The sequence below is a fragment of the Falco cherrug genome, chromosome 2, assembly GCF_023634085.1.
Source record: "Falco cherrug isolate bFalChe1 chromosome 2, bFalChe1.pri, whole genome shotgun sequence".
Lineage (NCBI taxonomy): Eukaryota > Metazoa > Chordata > Aves > Falconiformes > Falconidae > Falco > Falco cherrug.
The window spans coordinates 119,777,163-119,798,526 of NC_073698.1; the positions used below are offsets into that span (position 1 = coordinate 119,777,163).

General features: G+C 40.5%; 1 protein-coding gene across 4 annotated transcripts in view; it reads left to right on the forward strand.

Annotated features, from left to right (window-relative positions):
* Window positions 1-21,364, forward strand: part of CBLB (Cbl proto-oncogene B) — a 133,726-nt gene that overhangs the window by 75,221 nt on the left and 37,141 nt on the right. For all 4 annotated transcript variants that reach the window (XM_055701594.1, XM_055701597.1, XM_055701595.1 and 1 more), the window contains exons 5-10: window positions 3,741-3,897; window positions 8,106-8,227; window positions 10,507-10,644; window positions 12,210-12,297; window positions 14,612-14,743; window positions 18,598-18,801. In XM_055701594.1, the coding sequence (XP_055557569.1) occupies window positions 3,741-3,897; window positions 8,106-8,227; window positions 10,507-10,644; window positions 12,210-12,297; window positions 14,612-14,743; window positions 18,598-18,801 (841 nt within the window). The remainder of the gene's footprint in view (window positions 1-3,740; window positions 3,898-8,105; window positions 8,228-10,506; window positions 10,645-12,209; window positions 12,298-14,611; window positions 14,744-18,597; window positions 18,802-21,364) is intronic.

Consider the following 21,364-nt stretch of genomic DNA (forward strand, 5'->3'; position numbering starts at 1 on the left):
ATAGGGATTAGGTTTTCCTTGGAAAAGATCCTCCATAACCCTTTTCCACTGTACAAGGTGTGCGTCTCAGCTTCCTTCATATTTTTGTTTCCATCTAAAATTATCTCTCCTGAAGATTTTGAGCTAATTGAAGGTCGTAATAAAGTAACATGTAGCACAGTAACAGTATGCACATGTAACATAGTCAGGTATGTTTGTATTACTTCCATGTCCTGTGTTTCCCCCCCAATGATATTGTAAAAGGAGCAACTGGTACCAAAGCCCTGGGTGTATCTGTGTATGATGCGTGTGTGGTGGAGCTCCTAACGCTGGGCATCAAACCCTTGAGGGCGGCAGAGCCACCCTGCAGTGCTGTCCTCTCATGGGAGGCGCTCCCCGGGACATTGTCCCTGCTGGAATCATGTGTGCTCCCCTACTGCAAGAGGTAGCTTACGGAGCTGCAATTAAACCCCTGAAATACGGAGGCACTGCACTTCCCCAGCCTAATTTTATAGAGAACTAATGTTACCAGGATGTCATGTTGTCTTTCTGGTGAGCTGTAGCAGAGGTGACTAACTCATCTCCTCCTAGACAAGTGTCCACAGGTCAGCCTAGTAGCACGAGGCATGTGCAGCCTCCCTCCAGCGCAGGGTATCATTACGGCGTGATGCAACAAATATTACAAGAACAAAGATCTCTGAAAATATTTATAGGAGATACCTTCTGTGGTTCAGGAGCAGAACACTGCAGGCAGGATTTCATTACATGCAGGATCCTATTTTTTCTTTCTATAAAGGCAATCTTTTTTTCGTGTTCAAATAGATATAGATGTATCTATATATCTATTTAAACAACAGTCTAAGCATGCTATTAACTAGGACAGTCCCAGTCTCTACTGTGGTTTGACTGGTCCTGTTCCCTTCCCACTGCCCCTCCCCAAGCAACTAAAATCACTATTTAGATTTGAATAATGAAAAGGTGGCCTCAAAAGCTGTATGTCCCCTAAACCAGAAGAAAACAACAGCGGTGAAATGTTAACTCAAACAGAAAGTTAACTCGCCAGCCAACTCTGAAAGGCTTTTTCACCCATTTGTGGCCGTGGGAAGCCACCTGCCTGGTCCCTCCGGGATCTCTGCCGGAGGAGGATGCTTCCCGGTGTGCCTGAGAGGTCCCAGATCTTGGTGCTGGAGGAGCAGGAGGAGGGATGCTGCAGAATCCTTCACCCTCTGAAGACTCTGCATCACCCTCGTTTTGAGTGAGTGCCTGCTGCCTGCAAGGCATCAGAAGAGTGCAGCGACGAGAGAGAGAGGTTGGAGGAGAAACGAACCCTGCCTGGTGCTGTTTCTAAGTGTTCGGGAATGATAGCTGTGTAAAAGCAGCTGCTGAGAAATAGGAGTGAATGTGTTTCAACAACCAGTTCTCACCTTACGAATATGGAAGGTAGAAGAACTATTCCACAGAGCTGCAGAAAACCAAATATCTACTCAATTTAGTGAATTTTAAATTAGGACCACCACTTTTTTGGACACTTCTTCCCAGAGAAGTCCCACAAAATAACTGTAATGTTGTTCCATTATCTATGCACTCATTTCCCATCACTTTGTTTCTGTCTTAGCCAAAGTACTAGCCAACAGATCTCTAAAACCACATTCTCCTGAAGACTTTTTGTTTGGTTGGTGGGGTTTTGGGGGTGTAGGGCATTAGTCAAGAGAGAGCGAGAGATCCTACTTATCAATCACATCTAATGAGTAAGTTTTCATGAGACTGTCTCAGGTGAGGCTTGAAAAAGCAGTTCTTACGGTGTAGTGTGACTATAATAATTCATGGTAGAGTGTTGGGTTTTATTTAAGGGTTATTGTCTTAACCCTTCAAAAAAAATACAGAACAACAAAACAAACAAAACCCTCAAACAACCCCTACCACCCCCCCAAAAAACCAAAACAAACAAACAAAAAAACCCCCCAAACTTTTCTAACCCCGTTTCAGTGTGATCGGGGTGTTATAGCCATTTAGGGTGGTTTACAAAGAGAATCAGAAAACATTTCAGAGCCACAGTTACAGGAACTAAATAAGCAGTAGGCACTTGAACTAAGACAACTTTAAGACCACAAAAGCGCTGATGTTTTCCAGCTTTGTTCTCTGAACTTAGTGCAATGTTTCATTCTCTCTCTACCATAATCAAATTTTGATGTGCATTCTTTCTTAAAAGGCATCTGATGTGGTATCTCTCTTCAGCTCTTTGTGGTTTCCTGTTTTTCATACGCAGATGAAAGTATCTGCTGAGATCTATTGAACTTCGCATTTTATCATTTATGACTTTCTCAATATAAGCCTCCAAGTAACAAGTAGATTTCTTTGCACTTACAAATCTAGCCAATGCCTGATACAGTAGAATTACAGGAGCGTGTCTTTAGTGTTGTACTTCAAATTCCTACTTGTTTCAATTTAGGTCAACTGCATAATATTTGTTTTGCAGGACCAACTTCATACAGCTGGTCTCCACACACACACACCCCCCCCCAGTACTGTACTAGCAAGTAGTAAACATTTCTGTATAAGAAAATAATTAGAAAACCTGGAATAAAATATTTTGACTCATAAAAAAATAAGGCAATATGATCTAGTAAAAATTGCAAGAAATATTGGTGAGTTTGAGACACGTGTCTTATAATTTTAACAGTTATTATCAAAATATTACTGTGAATGTGTGAGAACTTGTGAAGTCCTGAAAATAGTTACATATTAGTTATATTTTGGTTAATTAAAACATTTTTAAAATAGCATATAATCTGCTGTCAGTGTCAGGAGAAATTTTAAGAGAAGGTGTTAACGGTTGTGCAAAACTTGGGTGAGACCTTAATGGCATGACAAGAAGAACTGCTATTAATGAACAATTTATCATGGTTTTAAGAGCGATAAAATAGAGTACTTCCAAGGGATCAGCCTTGGGTTGATTCCGAATACAAGCACTTGGTTGGCAAAATAACTAACCTGCGGTTTCTCTGACTGTGCAAATAGAAACTGAATTTGGCAGAACATGGCTTTGTATTGGAGAGGGTAACTTTAATTTCCTTCTATTCTGATTTCCCACCTTTTCCCACATTCACTACTGTCTGCAAAGACTCCCTGTCCTGCAAGAATGTGTGAAGGTGAAGATCTGAGAAGATGTGTCTTCTCATACTCGTCTAACTGCCATGGGCTGTGTTGGACCAGTGTCAGCGGGATCTGGTCGATTGCTATCATATTACTTGACCGGCGTTTATGAGCTTTAGCTATAAAAAATGTCATCACAGCAGATATACTACATTAATGCTTATCATTCTGAGAAGGGAGGCTGTGAAGAAAGGGGTTCCTCGCCCAGCCCAGAGGCGGCCCTTTACGCTCCCCTTGGGAGGGTGTGAGGGCGCTTGCTACGCCTGCTTGGTAGGGTATTTCGGTTTCTGCAGTGTTCTTTTTGTTGTCCTCCTAAGGAAGCCTGAATATTTATAATTTTAAATTTTAAATAAATAAATGACACTTTGATTAACCATATTTAAAGGAAGGCAAACCATTCTTTCGTTTTCTTAAGCTGCTTTAAGAAAACTTGATTGTTGAGGGGTTTTTTTGGTTGTTTGTTTTTTGGTTGGTTTGGGATATTTTTGTCTGTAGAGAAACCAAATTAAGATTCCACTTCTTTCAAAGTCCATTTCTGGTGTCTAAATAAGGTATCAAATCTTAAGTATGTGGTTTTATTAAATTTATTACTTCTAACCCTCTCACAGAACTATAGTGCCATGGAAAGTGTTCAGGCAGTGCCTTCATGAAGTTCATCAGATAAGCTCTGGTTTGGAAGCCATGGCTCTTAAATCTACTATTGACCTGACCTGCAATGACTACATTTCAATTTTTGAGTTTGATATCTTCACTAGATTATTTCAGGTAAGAAAACTGTAGATGCTTGTGTGAATGAGTGAACCTTAGTGCCCTGAGGCAAGTACCTGTGGCTCAAGGAACCAGGTTATTTGGAAAAACTGAAAAAACTGAAACACTGCAATTCAGAAATGAATTGTGCATGGTTTTTTTAGTCCCTCAGAGATGTTCGGGCATCAGTACCATCTGAAAAACTGGAAACATCCAGCAACGCCTGCTACATTTCAGCACATGATTAGTGCAATCACAATATCTTTGTGTTTGCTGCTTAATTTACTTTTCACTATTCTTAAATGCATTCCTAGAACTGCAGGCCTTCAGGTACTTGCCTAAGTTTTACTTGTGTTTTTATTGTGCTTTTGAATGTGTATATACTTACTTGAAGTGTTTCTACAAACACATAAAGGAAGTTTCATATGACTGAGGTTTTTAGGCTAAATGTAGGCCAGACTTTTCTTGATGAATGTATTTTTGCCATTAATGCTCTGTTCTTTATTTACAATAAGGGACTGTCTTTGGGAATAGAGTTAATTATATTACTGTAAATAAGTAGTATTTATCTGGAATAAGCTTGTACATATGTTACATGCCTATGTTGACATTGTGTCCCTTCTACAGAATACTCTTGAATATTTTAGTCAATACAGAAGGCTGTGCTGGTTTGCATCCATATTAGATGTATTGACTCTGAATTTGTTACTTTGGGTATTTCTTTTGTATATAGGAACATTTAAGGTGTACAGACATTTATTTGATCACTTACTTTCTTTACCCTGTACAGTGACAAACTGGTGCCACAGCCTTGAGCTGCATTTCTTTACCCTGTACAGTGACAAACTGGTGCCACAGCCTTGAGCTGCACTGGGGGGGGGGGGGGGGGGGGGGGGGGGGGTAGATTGGGTATGAGGAAAAAATTCTTCACTGGAGAAGGCTATCGAGCACTTAGGGGCACGGTTTCAAGGGAGACTTGGCAACGATAAGCTAACGGTTAGACTCGACCACCTTAAAGGTCTTTTTCAACCTAACTGATTCTATGATTGTGCTTTTTCCCGTTGGAGGTACGTTCAAAATACCAATTTTGTGTCAAAGCCTGGGCCGTGTGTTTGGTCTCTTTTCCATGATAATCTCTGTTTAGCTTTCTTGGGTTTGCTGCTATGGGAAAGTGTGCCATTACAAAATTGATACTAAGATTTGGCATGAGATGATTAAAGTTTTTAGTTTACGGAGTTTTGATTTTGATCATCTCCATTCTGAGTCAAAACTGTATCACAGTTGAAAATGTTACAGTGTAAGTGATCTGTATAACTTAACCACAGACACTGGTCACTTACTAAAATGTGCACAGGTCGTGGAGGTTTGAACAGAACTTTGGGGTTCTCTTTGCTGAAGTGATAAACTAGAGAATATAGATCACTGCATTATGCTGCTTTAGCAAAATCCCCCTGCCCTTTGTCCTTTGTGTGGAGCTCGATGGGATCAAGCATTCCTGTCCGAACGTTGCTGCCTTGGGACCAGTTTCTACTCTGCCAAAAGCTTCTCCCTTTTGCTCAGTGTTTGGCTAACGAATACGGTGTTCAGGTTAGTAACCGGGCACAATCTTGATCTCAGACTTGACTGTAAAATATCTGAGGCCTGTTGGCTGCAGCGTACATGCCTATGAAATGCATTTATTTAAAGTTTCTTTCTGTAGGATTTTTCCCCCTAAACATTTTGCTTACCAATAACAGCAGGGTTCGGGTTTGTGGTTTTGTTGTTGTTTTGTTTGTTTGGTTTTTTTAATCTGTACATCAAGTGTAAGATTAAATGAGAAGTCACTGATCTGAGAAGTAAGTTTGTTCCAACCCTATGTGGGCTCCTATAGATTGCATTAGTATCAGGACAGAAGCCTCAAATGAGATTTATTTTCCTTTTTCTGTGAGCTGATGAGTATCTATTTGCATTAGTTTCTTTGTGAGGCTGTAGCTGGTTTGATTCATTACAGAGCCTGGTGCTGGAGAAGGGGGATCAGCAGTACCGATATGGGTAAGGTGAGCAGGCTGGTTAGGATTAACTTTTAATTTAACTGAGAACAAGAAGGAGAATTTTTGCCGAACAGATTACCAGCGGGTGCGATAGCCGCATAACTGTTGAAGTGAACTCGCCCTGAACTCGCCCTGAGAACCTCTCCCAGAGGTTACATTTTACTTCTCTAGTTTTTAAATGGCTTCTGTAATGATGTGTGTGTACGCCCACGGAGAGAAAATCCCAATTGCTTAAGTAATCAAAGCACTGTTTTGCCAACTGCGGGTTGTGTTACAGATAAGCTACCTTTAAAGTGATGCAGAAAGCAAGACTAGTTTTTACGGAGATCCTGTGAAAGGGGAGTTGCTCCCCCTGCCTCCCCACGGCATGCAGGCACAGCTGTGGGTGCTGTGTTCCCTGGCCAGGGATGAAGTGAGCAGGGCAGAAGGTGTAGATGCTTGGAAGGAAGGGGACTCCATTCTGTCACTGGTAACATCTTCAGTTATCCTTTTATGCACAAATATTTCCATAGAAGAGAAAGTGTACAGATATTTTCCCATTTGACATTTCTGCTTTTGTAATTTATATAAATTTATATATATACACAAATGTGTGCGTGTATATATATATACATTGAAAACTCTGTGTTTGTGTGCACAAGGCAAGATATGAGTCCTTGCGCTTTGATTTTTTCGGTCATGCAGTCCCATCATTTTCTAGATTCAGCAGTAGTGTGACACTCTGTAGAGAGTCCAGGCATGTGGGGAAGACGTTGCCCACTGTCAACCTAGGAGCCTGACGGTTGTGATTAACCAAGGAATTTGCATGCTACTTGAATTTATTTCATAATGTACTGTAGCGAGCCTTTATATCCCGCAGTTCAACAAAACATCAAAGCACTGAGCGTTGGATCATCCTTTGATTTACGTGCATGCACTGGAGTGACACGGCAGGAGAAGGAACGTTGTGTTTTTGGGAGGGAAGCGTCAGTGTTGCTGTGGTGAAAGGGGAAGAGTCAACTCCCTCAAACTCCCTTTTTTCTCTGGAGCAACCACAGTGTTTCGTGTGGTGAAGCCTTCTGGCATCCACTGCTGGTGAGGGCGCAGAGGAGCTGGCAGGGTGCAGTGATGCGTTTAGGATTGTGATTTCTTTTTCCCCTTTTCTACAAATTTGAACATGTGAAGTTTCTTGTGGACTCTGTGCTGAAATGTGTCTGATTTGAAGAGGTAATAATTGTAAAACGGGTGTTCACCCATGTTTAAGCAGTGGTTAGGGTTTGCCTGGGAAATGAATCGTAACCTCAGGCAGCAGCGTTGGGATGCGCTGCCCAAGTATGTCACGCGGGCATTTGCCCCGTGCCTTGCCAGCCCTTGGAAGCCCTTGTCAAGGGGATTTGCAGGGCACACGAGAACACCAGCCTCTTCACTCCTGTTGCTTCACTTCACCTCCCTTGATCTTTTGACAAATACACACAAAAAAAAAATCTCCAAACCATTCAGAGGCAGGTTTTTGTGTCTCCGAATGCTGGCAATGAACACTTAATATATTTGTATGAATCCACTACTTCAGACCCATCCTTCATGTACAGAAAGGGCTGTCCTGTATCCTTCGCAGAGGTGGTGTATTGGGCGTGTGTCGCTGAGTTTTCGGGAACATTTGCTATTCAGGTCAGCAAGGACTGTGGTGAAGTACAGTCAATATATGTATTGTTTGCTGGTTGTAATACCATTATGCTAACTGAAGAAATCACGAAGTAGAGAATAAGAAAAGAAATGACAGCTGAAATTAGTGGCTTTGTTAGGCTTCATTTGTTAATGTTACTTATCATTACCTATGGAAGTGCCCCAGGACCTCTCAAGAATAGGCTTAACTGTGTGTTGATTAAGCCATCATGGAGCCGTGCTCTCCAGGTTCTAACTAAACACGAAGTTTAATACATTAGCTACAAATAGGCGATTCTGTAAATTCAGGTTCTTCAGAATCTTTATCTAAAAATTTATACTTGATGTTCTTGGAGTAATCCCTTTGAAGGAAACCTGGGAGCGAATCAGGGTGTGTAGGATGGTCTTTTGTACTGTTTAGACCTTAACCACAAGTTCTTGTTTTTCAGCTGAAGCTAAACCACGGTAGGTCTCCCTGACAAATTGGCTTGAGTTTCATTAGAAACATGTAACTACCTGGCTGCATCTGTTTAATTGTTTGTCTTCGGTTTTCAGCCGTGGGGTTCAATCTTAAGGAATTGGAACTTCTTAGCTGTGACGCACCCTGGCTATATGGCATTCCTGACGTACGATGAAGTGAAGGCGAGGCTGCAGAAATACAGCACTAAGCCTGGGAGGTGAGAAGCTGCGCTGATCATTGCTTCCCAAATAAACTTGCTCTCTCAGAAGCTACATAATTTACTCTAGGTTCATACTTCTGTACTGTGTGATACTTAATGCTCACTGCAAAATGGAAGGAGTGAATCTTTGGCTTTTTCTTTTTGGTAACAGGGTGAATCAGAGCCGTAGTACATTTGGGGGTTTTATACTTGTGATTTTATTGGTATCAAAAGGTATTTTTAAAAACAGCTTTTACTACTAAAGCTCTGAACTCCACAGTCAAAAAACACTGACCTTTTACATTTTAAGACATAGGAATTTTGTAAACACGACCTGGTTTTTATGCCATAATTCTCCTACAGTGCTATGTAGCAAAAAAATACTGTATTATCACAAGAAAGTCTAAGTGAGTACAAATAAACAGGAAAAAAATTGAAATTACATTGCTTTTCCTTTCTTCTTCTGAATTAGGTACAATAAGCAATGTGTTCTGGAAGAGCATACTTGAAAATATAAATTGCTTTTCAAAATTTGCATTAAATTGCTGCTCAACAGTAAAGTAAAAGTAATCTTAACATTTTCCATGGTAGCACACCTAATTATGAATTTAGTCAGTGCTTATGTGTTCCTTTTATGTTCATACATTTTTTTCCTTTGCCAGTAATGATTGTGTATCCCATAATCTGCACCTGGAAAAGGAATCTGTCAGATTAAATATCATGGCATGTAGAGTTTTTTAATAATTTCTGTGTAGTGCTATGCATACTGAATTATTCAAAAGGAACTTTTACTGTTTGTGCCACTTCTGCTGTCCTGGAGGAACATCCCTGTCAGTTAGGAAGCTCTTTCCCCCTGATGTCTCCTTGTCTAACTTTGCTCTGGGGTCACATGTGTACGTAGGTAAAAGTATGTCATTTTGAAACTTGTTAGAGAAGTCTAGCAACAGTTATACCCGTATTCTGTACTTAGTTTCTTTTGATTTTTAGCAAACAATATGTTGTTAAGTTGCCTGCCTGGTCCAGTCCATATATACAAGAATCTGTTTTTTCCAGCAGAGTAACATTGAACTGCAGCAGTCGGATAACAAGGTTGATTTTGAGAGCGGTTGCTATACTTGCTGTTTTCTCTATTATTAATTCTGATTCTGTGATTCTAAAAAAGAAGTAATAGAGGAATTATCCAAAGCTGCCTCTATGTTCCATGTAAATAGAGAGTTAGTTTTAAGATAACTTTCTATTGCACACCAGAAAATTACTTTCTGAGTCACTTAGGTGAAATGCTGAGTGTGAAAGAGGAGATACGAAGTGAAATTGGTTCTTTAATCTAAAACATCCTGGAAATCACCAGATTCTGTTGAAATGAGTAGTTACTACTTCAGTGTAAGGTTGGCCCCACTGAAGGTTTTAAGAGCCATGCCAAACTTCAGGGACGCTAATATTTCTCATTTTAAACAGTTTGGAAGGAAATAAACTATAGATGTGTGATTAAGAAAAGCTGCTCTATAATACAAAATCGAGTTTGTGGTATTTCACTGTGGGATGCTTCTCTGAGTGAGGTTTTTGCATATGAGATGGTGTCTGACATGGAAAGGACCAGAGTTTGTAGAAAAACTAAACATGCCTGATACCGTTGCCTATAATTTTCCTTTTCCTCCTGCTGTGCTCCCTGCCTACCTCCTGTATGCTCCCAGCTATCACCTGCAGCACACAGAAGTATTTAAGTTTAAGTCCAGTTGGCTTGGTATTATCTAGTATTTTCTGAAGAAGTGATATTTCTTCTGTCCTGTGCACCACCTCGGGTGCCCACAGACTGGTGTTGCTAGTAAAGGGGGGTTTATTATTTGTCGTTCACATTTCTGTTGCATCTAAAGATGTTTTATGTTTCCCCTTCCATTCATTCAGGTTATTAGCCTTTATATGCACCCAAAATGTATGTTGTAGCTATGGACACTTGACAATACAATATGCTGTTCTTGAGCAAGTTTTTGGGCATGTCTAAATGTACATGTTGGGGCTGCCCACAGGGAGTGCGCAGCTTTGAGAACTAACAAGCAAGCAAATGAGAAGCTGGGGGTAGGGTGCTACTGGTACCTTATTTCTGCCCACGAGGAACTGGCAGCATAAAAGATGCAGGTTTATTTAAGGTTGTACAAAGAACACGTGGCAGAATTAGGCATCTGACCCAAATCTTCAGAGACCTGACGCAGTGCCTTTACCAGAGGCCATCCTTGCGCTCTGCGCTGGTTTCGCGGGACTGTGATTAACGGTGACTTTTTATTCATCCTGTCTTTCTCAAGCTACATTTTCAGGCTGAGTTGCACTCGGCTGGGACAGTGGGCCATCGGGTATGTGACCGGCGATGGGAACATATTGCAGACCATACCTCACAACAAGCCCCTCTTTCAAGCTCTGATTGATGGCAGCCGGGAAGGATTGTAAGTGCAAATTCCTACAGGCACCATATGTACAAAATCCCGATTTCCTTGTTCTTCTAATGCTTGGGTGGGTAGCTATTAAAGATCTTTAAAAAACAGAGAATCTGGGATGTGGTGTTAACATTCCTTTGGAGTTTAAGGACCATCCCTTTTATCCATTTGAAAAACACCTGTTTCCAGGTAATTCCATTAACCAAAATTAATGAAAGTTAACCAAAGCTATATCTCATAGCAGATAAATTCCAGGAGAAAATAAAACTGGGCAGCTGTGACATTGATTCCTCCCCACCCCACCTAGTAAAAGTCCCAAATGCACTTAAGCTTATTGAACAATTACTGCTGCCAGTTACTCATGGGTCTAACTCTGGACAATCATTTGAAAGCTATGTAATTGCTTTTTTATTTATTGTGCGGCCTGAACATTCTCCAGGTTCTAATAGTTTACTGACAAGATTTATAATTATAAGAGAATCTAAGTTTGTAGGGAGTAGTAGTACAGTTTTACTAGGCTGGCTAGTTTTGGTGTCAGAACCTTTTCACTGGGATAAGTGTTTTGATATATCCACATGATCATGATGGTGAGGGGGGGTAGAGGGAAAGGAAAATTGATTAATCCTCAAAAAAGGATTGAGAAACCCTTTACAATCTTGAAGTTTTTCTCCATCCTGCACAGTGCAGTAATTATTTTTTTCCCCAGGTATGATGATTTCATACATGTAGTAACAAGCACCCTTATAATGGTGGTGTTTCAGGCAAAAACTGAGCAAAAAAACCCTAGAGCTGAGAATATTTAGTGCAGAGTGAAGATTTTGTACCCTATGTAAATACAGTTTACTCACAGCGTGACAACATCCTGACTTTCAAGAAACTCTTTCCATGTTAGAGGTAACATAAATCTGAATATAGAACACCTTAGGGTCTTTAATGTCATTTAATCTATTATTCTTAATTTCCCACAGGATCGAAATGCCCCCGTTGGTTCTTGCTTAAAGTCTAGTCTGCATCTTCGTTTCTGGGTGTAGATTCTTGTCATAAATTACACAGATTTATGTATGTCGTAATATACACAGATATAATATTATGAGACATATATATAAAATTGCATATATCATAATACACAACGATACACACAAAAGTTCATAACTTTCTGTTCTGCTCCATTGCTTGCAGTAGCCTATAGAGTCACCGAGCGTGATGCTCGCAGTGGGGAGATCACTAGGAGCACAAGCAAGTATAAGCTCGCTGTGAAATGAAGATGTAAAATAATATTCTGTTGAGCTACCTCCAGAAGGTTATCTGCTAATCAAAGCTCAGATGCACTCCGGTGGTAGCTGTGCATGCGATATCAAAATCCTTCCTGGGCTTTTATAAATAGGCTTGAGCATGTGTCAGGATGGGCATGTAGCGTTCAGTTGCGCCCAGGAAATAAGTTGCCTGAGGAAAGACGGTGCATTTTAGTTAATGTCTACTGGAACTTACTCTGCCCCTTTGAAATTTCAGTGGTATTGTTCAGCTAATAAAGCTCAAGAAATGTGGGTATTTATAACAATCTTCTTGTGATGCAGCTATCTGTTCCCAGACGGGCGAAGTTATAATCCCGATTTGACAGGATTATGTGAACCCACGCCACACGATCACATAAAAGTCACACAGGTATGTTGCAGAATCTGTCAGCTGTGTCTTAATTTCCACTTCCCTCAGTATCTCATCTAGCAGTGATAATAAGTTTATATTAAAATGCGAGAAAGAAATTCATAGGAGTGAAAATATGTTGTTGATAGAAGGGCTTAGATGAAGAACAGGATAATAATCGTTTGAACTCTAGCACTGGTTGTGACGCAGATGGCATGGCTTGGAAAATTTTGTTTATTCTAAGCCTCTTCCAAGTGAGAAATGTTATTTCTAATAACAGTTATTAAAGATTTTTCTGATATTTATGTTACAGGTTTCTGTAGCTTGGTGTTTCCTTGCTAATAGCAGATGGGAATACAGAAATGAAATCAAGATCAAATGATAATTTTGAAGCCTGAATAGGAATGGTACCGTTCGTTCACAGGTCCAGGAGGAAAAGCGTAGTTCATATATCACAAAGATACCAGTTCCAGGGTCTCTCTCCTTTCTTCTTTGTCTATTGTGCAAATTAAAAGAAAGATCAGAGAAAAGCAACAGAAATAATTAAGCGCCTAAAGGGAGTCACTTTGCAAAGAAAATTAGAATATGTAGATGTGTTTGTCTTGTTAAGTGATGATGTGATAAACCAGTGTTGCAGGTGTTTGATACTCAAGTAACAGGAATTAGCCACCACAGGACAAACGCTTGATTAAAAATGTAGCTGAAATGAAGGTTCAGGTATACTGTGTAGAGCATTTTTCCTGACAGAAGCATCTGGAAGTCTTGAAAGTCAAGAAGAGGCACCAGACCAGGTCCCAGCCATGCTGTTGCAGGTGGGCTCCCGTTTCTGCCGAGCAGAGTGGGTGACCCGAACCTGCCGCAGTTTTGGGCGCTCCATGCGCTCCATCCCCAGAGGTGCTGTAGAAGAGAAGTATCCGTTACCGTCACTGGTATTGTCAGGAATGCCGTTGTGAAAATACCTGTTTCCTAAGTAAGAGAATGACTAAAAACAATTACCTGAAGAAAGCCTTGAGCCCTTCCACCTCTCTGACTTCCCTCTTCCCCCTCCAGTCTTAAAATAGCAACGAGAGAGTAATGCAGAGGCGTTAGCTAATTGTGCTGCACGGAACACTTTTCTATCCCCGTATCCTTAACTTTTCCCCAAGGAAAGGAAAAGCAGCTTAGCCAGTCTGAGTGTTTACCTTGTTCCTCACAGACCAGTCGTGGTGTATTCTGAATTCGCTGACTGAACCCAGTTGCTTCTGAACTGGGAGCTGTGAGGGCACCCTTAGTGCTAGTGGTAATTCAATGGATTCTGAACTGTGTGAACGCTGCCTTAAATAATACGTAACTGCAGGAGTTTAAAGCTGTCACTAGAGCTGCTTGAACTAAGAAAAGATGGTGTAAAGTGGCTGCAGGGCTGGGCTGCTGCGGATGGAGTCTTTGCAAGAGCTCCACTGAAGATGCAGAAGCATCTTTAGTACGTACTGACCACAGCTGCAGATATGAGCTGTCTTTTTTCTTTTCTCTCAGGTTTAGCCTTCTCTCCCCTCCCTTTACTCACCAGTAGCTACTTACTTTCCTGTGCCCTGGATTCTACTTATTTTAAGCTTTGAAAACAAACAAAAAGCTTGATTTTGACACAAATGCATTTGATTCCTAGTTCCCCAACAATACCTAATTCTAGAAAACTATTCTGGACTCAAGTTTTATCTGTTACTTACTCCTCCTGAAGGTGTTTTTATACCTTTGTGTCAGTTCTGTAAGGACAGTAAGCCCGGGCTGCTGGGTGCGTGGCTCGCCGTGCCACCCTGGGGAGCGTTCTTGCCTTGACAAGGGTTGTTTGCTTCTGCTGACCATCCTGCCGCACTGCATCATCGCTGCGTCGAAAGCCCTCTTGCTTGTCAGTTTTCAACCCGGTAACCTCTGTTAGTCCCAAACTCATGCCTAGCAAGGGAAACGCCCATTTTTTTTCCCCCGCTCATCACTTAATTTCTCACTTAGAGCTGTGTTCTTTATCTTTCTCTTAACTGAGACCAGGATGTATGCCTTGTATAGCAGTTACACGTGAGAAGACTTTGGAAAAGCTAATAGGCACAGATATTTTAAGCTTTTTTGGTAGCAGCTATTGTAGTATATCATGGGCTTGAAGAAGCAAAAAAAAAAAGTAAGGTGTTTCAGTAATCTTAGTGTGGCTTTTAAATACATCAGTAGGAGTACTTACCTTCACTACTAAGTAAAGCCAGTTGGAAAAGCAGGAACTTGGAGGAAATGTTTGTTGCTACTGGTGCTTAAAGATATACCCTGTGTACAAATCTCAGTAAAGAAATAACCACTTCACTCTCTTTTGTTACAGGAGCAGTACGAATTGTACTGTGAAATGGGCTCCACTTTTCAGCTGTGTAAAATCTGTGCCGAGAATGACAAGGACGTGAAGATAGAGCCTTGTGGACACCTCATGTGTACGTCGTGTCTGACAGCGTGGCAGGTACTGTCGGAGCTCAGCTGGTGCGGAAGGGGGTGGGTTTCTCTGTTACATCCCTGTTTACAGTGCGGGTATATGTTTACTCCTCCAGTTACTTACAGTTACTCAGTAAGATGGTTCAGGGACATACATACATATTTAAAATTATAAACATTTTCATTTTTTGGACCAAGATCTGGGTCGGGAAGCTCCAAGAATCATTAAAATCTGACTTGTAGGCTTGCCGAGGCCACTTACTGACTGCTGCAAAGTGGCAGCTCTTCCCTGAGCGCAGGATCTATGCGGCTGGCGAAAGCTGGCGCCTGGTGCCCGGCCAGCCTGCCCGGGCGCTTCGTGGTGCCGTCAAAAGGCACGGAGGGGACAGCTGGGGGCTGGGAGCAGGTGACGGAGAAGGCAACGTTTTGTAAGGAGATGGGATGTCTTTGGGAGGAGGATTCAATCAGTTCTTCAAGTCATGAAACAGCCTGTGGAAAAGCACGCTTAGGATGCTTGTGCTTCATGTTAACAGCATGCAAAGCACTAGATGACCTAGCTTTACGTTGGGGTTGTTGGGGTGAGAGGTTGAATGGAGGGGAAACCCTGATCTCTCAATGTCATTTACAGAAGATTCTGAAACCCACACGAGACCCTCTGGTGACACAGGTTGGTGTGTTTTGTCCAGCTTGTTCATGGACATTCCCATCTGTGGGGGAGGGGGGGCTGGTGCCTTTAGTTCAGCGCAGGCCACAAGCATTTGGCTTAAGAATTAAAGGCAGAGGCCATTCCTCGTTACAGCTTCAGACTCTCCCCTGACGGGTGCTCCTGGGACTGCTCTGCCTCCTTCCCCTGCCCCTGTCCTTTTCTGTGGGGAGGAGTAAGGGCCATCGCGTTCGCATATGGTCCACCATTACGCACCAGTCCTTGGTTACAGGTGAGGCGAGAAGAGTAGAAAGAATCCATAACTCTAGTCCATTTTTGACCTGGGTTTAAATGAGTTAATTCGGTTAATGTGTTTTCATTGTCATATTTGAGATATGACATACAGGACTAAAGTTTTTTCTTTTCAGATTCCTAATTAAGAAATCATCACTGGCAGGACAACACGATTTATCAGAAGTATCATTTGAGTTTTTCTTCCCTTAGCAATAAAGCTTGCTGACAAGGGAGTGTTCTCAGTGTCTGACTTTGTGTTCTTCCTGAAATTTGAGTTTGCTGCTCCAAACACACATCTTTCAAATTGTCCGCAGATCAGAAATTCTGAGAAAATTCCATTTTAGACATACCTGAATAAGAATATTTGTCTCAGTACTAAGCAGCTGCTGAGCTGGAACAGTATTTCTCATCTCAGGAGTACCCTTCCTCTGTTCTTACCAGTTTCGTTCTGAATGACAAACATAGAGATGTAACTATGTTAAGCTTTCACTTAAAAAAAAATCTGAAATTCTGAGGTCTGTAGCTTTTTGGGCTTTTTTTGGTGGGTTTTTCTTTGCTTAGCTGAAAGGACTAAGCAAAAAGACTGAAATCTTTGTACCTTTGGTTGCTGGGTGTCTCACAGCATGGTAGCAGCATGTTCTAGTCTTGTGCCAGTGATGTGCTCCAGTTTTGGAGACTTCAGAAGCTAAGGTGGTCAGTGCTTTGGCCAGTGGTAGGGGTTCAGGAAGAGGACAACAGAGTATTGTAGGCTCAGAGAACTGGTGTGTTTGAAAGCATCAAGCTTCATCAGAACATTGCAACCAGCTGTAATCAGCCAGGTACATTTTGGACTTCATTACAATTTTAACTTTTGTATAATTAGCGAGGCAATGAGGAAATATTGCACCGTAACAGCATCAGCTGTTGCAAGCTCCTGGTGGGCTAGTGTCTAATTGGAAGCATAATGGCTCATTAGGTGTGCCTCAAGAGGTCCAAGACAGATGTTTTCACTAAGCAGAAAAAAAATGAGTAAGTAACATCAGACCTGCACAGAATGCTAAGGGTGGTTTGGAGTTGTTCACCTTTTTGGAGATCAGCCTCTCAAATAAGACTTACTTTAGCTGTGTCCTTTTTGTGTTATGCAACAGGAGTAAAATATCATTTTCTTCCACAGAAATCTGTTCTTGTCTAAAAATACGACACGTCTGGACTTGATTCTAAAATCATATGGGCATATATGCTGCACTGTGAGGTTCACAATAGCTATCCTCTCAGTGTTGTAAATAACCCTTCTGTGGGCATGGACAAACATGTATTCATACAGACATCTCGGATCTCTGCTTTAATTCCCCAGCTGGTACCATACAGTTGATTACAAGTGTCTGCTGTATATACACACCATATGTATATATACATATGTATATTGGTTCCCCAATATATTTTGGTGAACTTAGTGCTTCTGAAAAGAGAGGAAGGAAGCTGCTAGCGCAGAACTAGCTGATAACACAGATATGATAAGGCCTTGAAAATGAAGAGTTCTGTGCCTTGTCTGTAAGGCTGTTTTTAGAAAATGAAACTGTAAAGAGTTGCATGCGTAAGGGAGGATTTATGTTCTACAACAGTGACTACTTCAGTAGGTCCATATAATTTGCAGGCACTCTTAGACATAGTAAGTGATGTTTAGTAGTCCTTTGTAATTAGGATGCAAGGCTGCTAGAAGTAGGTTACATATAAAAATCCAGTACTAACCATGCAGATAGGTATGACTTGTCAGGAGACATCCTTTATAGATTTCTGCCCTTGGGATACGGTTCTTCTGCAGACTGTAAAATCATCTGTCAATTTAGTAAGACTGGCAAGTGTCAAGATAAAAATAATCCTGGAAAAAAATTTAAATCTTCTCCTTAGAAATCAAAAAGCTGTGCTTGCTTAATGGTATTTCAGGATAGGTAGGTTTAGAATTGATTTTGGGGTTTGTGTCATTTTAGCTTTCTGTCTACCTGACTGCAAATATGGCACAATGTGATTTCTCAATTCAGATTGAGTTATCTTGATCTCTCAAAAAGCTTCAGGGCTCTTTTGGGTACGGTTTTCCTTTTTTTTTTTTTTTTAAAAATAAAAATAAAAATCAACTCTGCATTGTGTCTCTTGATGGAAAAAATTCTTTATAAGTGCTTGAAAGACTTCTCTCCAATTTTTTTTTTGGTTCATTACTAGCCTGAAATCTACTTTAAAGGCTTTTTGGTTACTTCTGACAAGGAAAAAAGTATTTCTGAAATTAGTAAAAGGAATGAAAATACGGCTACTTGAAAATCATTTAACACATTGTACTGCTTAGAAGTTAAAATTCAACTAATTCTTTTTTCTGATAACATGTGAAAATAGTTCCTTGTTTAGGTAATTTATTGAAAATATTGTGCAAGCCTCTGGTTTGTTACTTAAACATGTCAAAAAATGATTGTAGCTTTAGGTGTTGGATATGCATATTGCTGAATGATGGCAATATCTGGACTGTATATATGTTCTTTAGAGAATAACAGCTGCATACCCTGAAGCTCATCTGCATTTGCTAACTCAAAAAGAAGTGCTTTATATAATAAAATACATTATATCTACGCACCTCGCCTTCCTTCTTCTGAAGAAATAGAAAAAAATTTATTCTTAAAGGCAAGGTGTTGTCTCCTGACCTCTAATACTAAGACAATTACAATTTTGGTGCTTTGTAGAGGTACCGGTTGCATTTTTATTAGTTATTTTTAAGTGAAGCTTAATCTTTGTAAGAGAGAGAGCTCTAGAAGTGCAGTCATGTTACCATTTACTATAGTTCAATATCTGTGAACTTGTTCCTGTTCACTCCAGTCTGTCTTTACAAGCTCTTAGAGACCTGTTAAGGGCATTTTACTGCTTTTTAAATTACTTGTATTTTTAAGTTTTAAACTTTTATGTACTTTTTTGTCTTGCTGTAGGAATCCGATGGCCAAGGCTGTCCCTTCTGCCGCTGTGAAATCAAAGGAACTGAACCTATCATTGTGGATCCCTTTGATCCCAGGGATGAAAACTCCAGATGCTGCAGTATTATTGATAGCTTTAGTATGCCCATGTTGGACTTGGATGACGACGATGATAGAGAAGAGTCTTTAATGATGAATCGCTTGGCTTCAGTGCGAAAGGTAAATACTCAAGTACCGTACAACAGATAAAGCTGTGTGTTTGTAAATGAAGCTGCCAGTAATGTTAAACAACAAGAGGTTTCACTTCACGCTCTGCGTTCCAGCAACTCGCTGGACAGTTCTCTGGTTGAAAAAACAAAATCCGTCAATGTTGCAGCAGTAACACTGAAGTTGAATAGGAGAAAAAAAAACACATTTCCAGATTCTCAGCTGATATGAAGCGACTTAACTCTGTTTATAATGGAGGAAGCTTGAGTTTGCACAGCTGAGGCTTTTACCCAGATTACACTGCATGGAGAGTTCCCTGAATTTTTATTTGTAAGGAGCAAAAAAATTCATGTATGCAGAATATATTATTAGTTTTCTGCATGTATGTATATACATATGCACAGAATGTTTTAGGATTAAACTTGAATTTCTAAATATTATTAAATATTATTGCTTTGTAAAGGTGACTTGGAACCCAATTTGTATCGTACACAAGTAGCTTTTAATTATGTTTTATGTGAGTTGTCTATGACTTTTTACCCCTCTATTTTTAGTATTCAGTACTTTTAGTGGGAAAAATGTATCTGAGATTATTCATAGTGACTTTGTGTTTCAGGATGGTTCTTTGTCCTGAAACTATGTTAAATTCTGGTATTTTTCTTTGGTTGCAGGGGATTTTATTACTGATAAATAAGCACAATAGTTAACACAAGTTTATTTTATGTTGGTAGTTTTCACTATTGTATTTTAGCCTGGACTAGATGTTGTCATAGGCCACGCAACACTGAATTACAGTGCATTTTCTGTATTTTACCTTTTACTAAGGTCATCTAGATTGAATAGTTTCCTTGGAATTAATTCTGTAACATCTTACTCTTCCATTTCCTTATCACCGTATTTGTAAAAAAAAGTATGTTTCACTCTTGTATCTGAGGGTATCTGTCAGTTAATATACATACTTCTGATATCCTTCCTAACCTCTTAAGTCATATGAATCATTTTTGTGTTGTGCATGTAATAGAGCATGGCCCACTCCTGGGAACAGTTTATCCTTCCTCCCTGGACTGAAATTGCAGTCTGCAGCCTGACCTCTGTGAGATAGCCTGGAATTGATGGGCTTTTATAACACTATCACTTCCATGATAAGGCAAAAATGCATTATGCTTTTATCAAAAGAAGGAACAATAGGCTTTACTATAAGTAGTCTTGTTTTCAGTATCCACCGAGTGCTTGAGTGCTTTGCTGCTTGCTATTTTTATATCACTAATTTCATTGTTCGGTGAAAGAAACATAATTATCCCTGAAGTTTAGGAACAGCGTTTTCCACTGTCTGTTAACCTCTTGAAGTCCTTACTTGAAAATGTTGAGTTATCAGGCCATTTGGTGATTCTTACCTTCTGTTTTCTCCTTAAAATCGTTACCAGTGGTTGTACAGGGATGCTCTTAATCACCCCGCCAGTGTGGGACATGGCATTATTTATATGCAACTCCTTTTAGTACTGCCTTCATCAGCCATGTCCATTTCTTCTAATAATTTCTTTTTCCTGCAAAAGCATTTCTTCAGAGCCTGCTAGAAGAAATTCTTTTTTTCATCTACGACATTATGTAGGCTTTTTACTTGTTTTTGAATTTTTCCTTTGTTCCTTGTTAATGCTGTTAATGTGACCATGGTACTGCCTAATGGCTGACTGTTGTAGCCATTGGATTTGTTGAAGCAATAGAAGTTAGATGGCAAAGACAATAATTTAGTTCTTGCAGCTTACCTGCGGATACTGTGCTTACTGTGTAATCCCAGGGAACACATCTTTCAATTCTTATTTTATTGCAGGGTTTGTCTCATACTTTCTCAACATAAAGCTGCTAAATCCTTGAAAATCAAATGGGCTGATTTTGTCTCAAATCACCTGGCCAGACCATGTGGTATTACTGGGAATATCTGCTTTTGTGGCGTGCCTGGCTAGTAGTGAGCTGAGGCGGTAAACCTGCTGGAAGAGGAGAGTTCCAGAGGCGTGAAATCCTGATAAAAGTGACCGTGGAGCTTCACTGTGGGTTGCAGAACTGTTCAAATCAGTCCTTGTTGTCCTGAAAGACTTGTGAGAGGGGCACTGTTAGCACGTTTCTAAGCTGTTACTACCAGTTTGCACCGTCTTTGGGACCTGTATTGGATAGATATTCCTAATGCAATGAAAGCTGCAGCAAGCTCGTTGCAGAAGCACACACAGCGCAGTCAGGTTCGTCGCTGATTAAGGGGCCTGGGTGGGTTTTCAAGTGATCTCCTCTTGGCAAAATGAAAAGCTGAAAAACCCTTTCATGGAATTGTCACAGAAGACACAGATTTTTGTCACGTGCTGTACCTCTATGAATTATGAATGTAAGTTGGGTATCGGAAGAAGACCAGTTCTGCACTTTATCGCTCTGTCTCTGAAGCGTGCTCATTAACTGTAAGAGGTATCTGAATTAAGTCCCTGAGGAACCTCAGACTCGAAATTGCTTTAAGGAAAAGAATAGTCACGAAGCTACTTACTCATTCTTTAATGGAATGAGTAAATGGATACACTTTAAGAAAAGAGACTCA